Raw genomic sequence first — 2,642 nt, 5'->3', positions numbered from 1 at the left:
GTCTCGGACATTGACGACTTGGAATTTTGTTTCAAGACCAGTCAAGACCACAGCTGTGGAAATATCACTAAATAGTCAGATTACTGTACAATTTAGTTGTTAACATCTTTGTTTTCATTGGATTTTAAACATAATGATTCAAATCCAAAACCAGAGCAGTCCATTGGAGTTTGATAGAGGGGTTTATGGCTTTCTAGCAGTGCACAAACTATTTTTGATTTTTTTGAACACACCATCTTTTAGGACACTAGTTTGTTTTTTTCTGGTCTTGGTCTTGACTTGGTCCAGGCCCTACAAGTCTTGATCTTGTCTTGGTCTCGAGACACTATGGTGTTGGTCTTGACTTGGTCTCGGGTTAGGTGGTTTTGACAACAACACTACTTAGAGCCAAACGTACGACAACAGCATGATGTCTGATTTGGCTGCACCACCATGACCACATCTTTCACTAAAAGGTCTTTGTGCTGGAAAGAGATCAAGTTCTTATCTGTGTTCTGATCATTTGTTGCTGATTAGGTCAACAGGGTGAGAGACTGAGCTTTCCAAGGTAGCTGTTAGGGGGCGGGGCTTTGATGACSTCACATGACCACATGGTATTGTCAGTTTGGTGTGTTCTAGCCTTTCTGTGTGAAACTTACAGCTTTCTGAAATTGTAACGGACGGACGGAGAGCATTTCACGGTCGCCCACCTCAGCGACTGGGGACAAAACAGTGAAAAAGTGAAATACCTTTAATGTTCTTTAAATTTAAAACTAAATTTTAACATTAAAACATCAACCTTGAAAGGTAAATAAAACACACAAGTTCAGCTGCTGTGTGTGGAATGACCATAAGTTTGAAGCTGTGCTGAGTATTGTCCTGCACAGCTTAGTGTCCCTCTCTGTGATGAGTCTGAGCCAGATACAAATGAAAACATACGTTCAACATTCTCAGAATAAGGGACAGACTGGACATGCCTTCGTCAGTAACTATTATTGAATAATGATCTTTAGATTGTAAACATTAGGTTTCCAGTGTTTCACATCTTTGAATCACTGAAATCAGTTTTGGACACCTGTGATATTAGTTATCCAGGTGAGCCCAATCAAAGGAAAAACTACTGATCAAGGATGTTCCACATTACCAAAACCATTACAAAACCACTGTTTTTAAGCAACATGGGAAAGAAAAAGCATCTCTGCTGATGAAGTGTGAAATAGCTGAAAGCCTTCTATAATTCACATAAAGTTAAAGATGATCATCGTACTGTGAAGAGGTCAGTGTCTGATTCAGAACACAACACGGTCTGTGCAGACAAAGGCACAACAAGGATGTTCTCTAACAGAAATACAGAGCAGTTAAATGCCATTACACTGCAGCAAACAGATATTTGAAGCTGCTGGTGCTTCTGGAGTGTCATGAACATCAAGGTGTAAGATCCTCCAGATTCTTCATGTTTGACAACGCACCATGTCATGAAGCAAGAACACCTCTGCATCATTAGCTGCTATAAGCTGAGAGAAACTCATGGAGTGGAGCCCACCCTCCCCTGACCTCAGCCCTTAWTGAGAACCTTTGGAGCCTCAAGCTAAAGATCTGAGGGTGGGAGGCAGTTCCCATCCAAACAACAGCTCTGAGGGGCTATTGTGACATCCTGCAACGAAACTGAAGCAGAACCTCTCATTTCACTGAAAATGACCTCCAACTGCTGCAAATGCAACAAATTACCCTTTTCAGCTCTTTACAGCTGAATAATTTGGACCATTATTATTCAAATTATCTTCTTATTATCATTTACATGGACTATTTAGGAAAATCYGAGAAAGATATAATTTTTATCATTTGGAACACAGTGTAATATTACGATAAAGTCAAACTGATTTATTTTGAGGTCAGATTAGGTGCAGTAGCACAGAGTTTTACAACCCAGACACATTTTTATTTTCAAGGTTTGATCCAAACTGCTACAAGTCTACCTCTTGTACTAAAACTCTGGGATGGTGGGTAGTGGGCCATGTGCAGATTGAAGTTTTGTGCTGTGCTGTTTGATTCAGTTCTTGCTGTGTTTGAACAGAACCTATGCTGCAGGAGGAGTGTGTAAGTCCACAGCTCGTCTGGATGGGAAGACCGTCCTCATCACCGGAGCAAACACTGGCATTGGGAAGGAGACTGCCTTGGATTTGGCAAAGAGAGGTGGCTGAAGTTTTAAAGTATTCTTCTGTTAGACACTGGTTCTCCYTCATTTTGTACTTTTGTGGATTAAAAAACCCAACCACTTATGGGTTGAACTCAGCAGCTGTGTTTGTAAAACGCTAGTCCTTAATAACATCCATATATACAGTACATGACACGTTTATTTAGAATTAAATTCTGACAGGTTTCTTTCTGCAGAGAAGATAAAATAACAATGTAGACACCAGATCACTTGATTTACAATGAGAAGTTCATTCCAATCAGAGCTCCAGGTTCTGTTTATCAGAACCTTCATGTGTTGATCTGGTTCAAAGGTCATAGATTGACTCAGTCTGATGGAGCCGAGGGTTGAAACAGGCCTAAAAATTATCTTTATCCTGACACATCCTGATACATCCTGATACATCCTGATACATCCTGATACATCCTGATACATCCTGATACATCCTGATACATCCTGATACATCCTG

The 2,642-nt window shown here is 40.4% G+C and overlaps 1 protein-coding gene across 1 annotated transcript in view; it reads left to right on the top strand.

The window, feature by feature from the left end:
* The window catches only part of rdh12 (retinol dehydrogenase 12), a gene marked incomplete in the record, with an annotated part of 20,183 nt that overhangs the window by 9,107 nt on the left and 8,434 nt on the right, over positions 1-2,642 (top strand). The window contains 1 exon segment of the mRNA XM_014027809.1: positions 2,054-2,172. Within this exon segment, the coding sequence (XP_013883263.1) occupies positions 2,054-2,172 (119 nt within the window).

Source organism: Austrofundulus limnaeus, unplaced genomic scaffold, assembly GCF_001266775.1.
Source record: "Austrofundulus limnaeus strain Quisiro unplaced genomic scaffold, Austrofundulus_limnaeus-1.0 Scaffold686, whole genome shotgun sequence".
Taxonomy (NCBI): Eukaryota; Metazoa; Chordata; class Actinopteri; order Cyprinodontiformes; family Rivulidae; genus Austrofundulus; species Austrofundulus limnaeus.
This window is presented reverse-complemented; position numbering and strand designations above follow the sequence as displayed.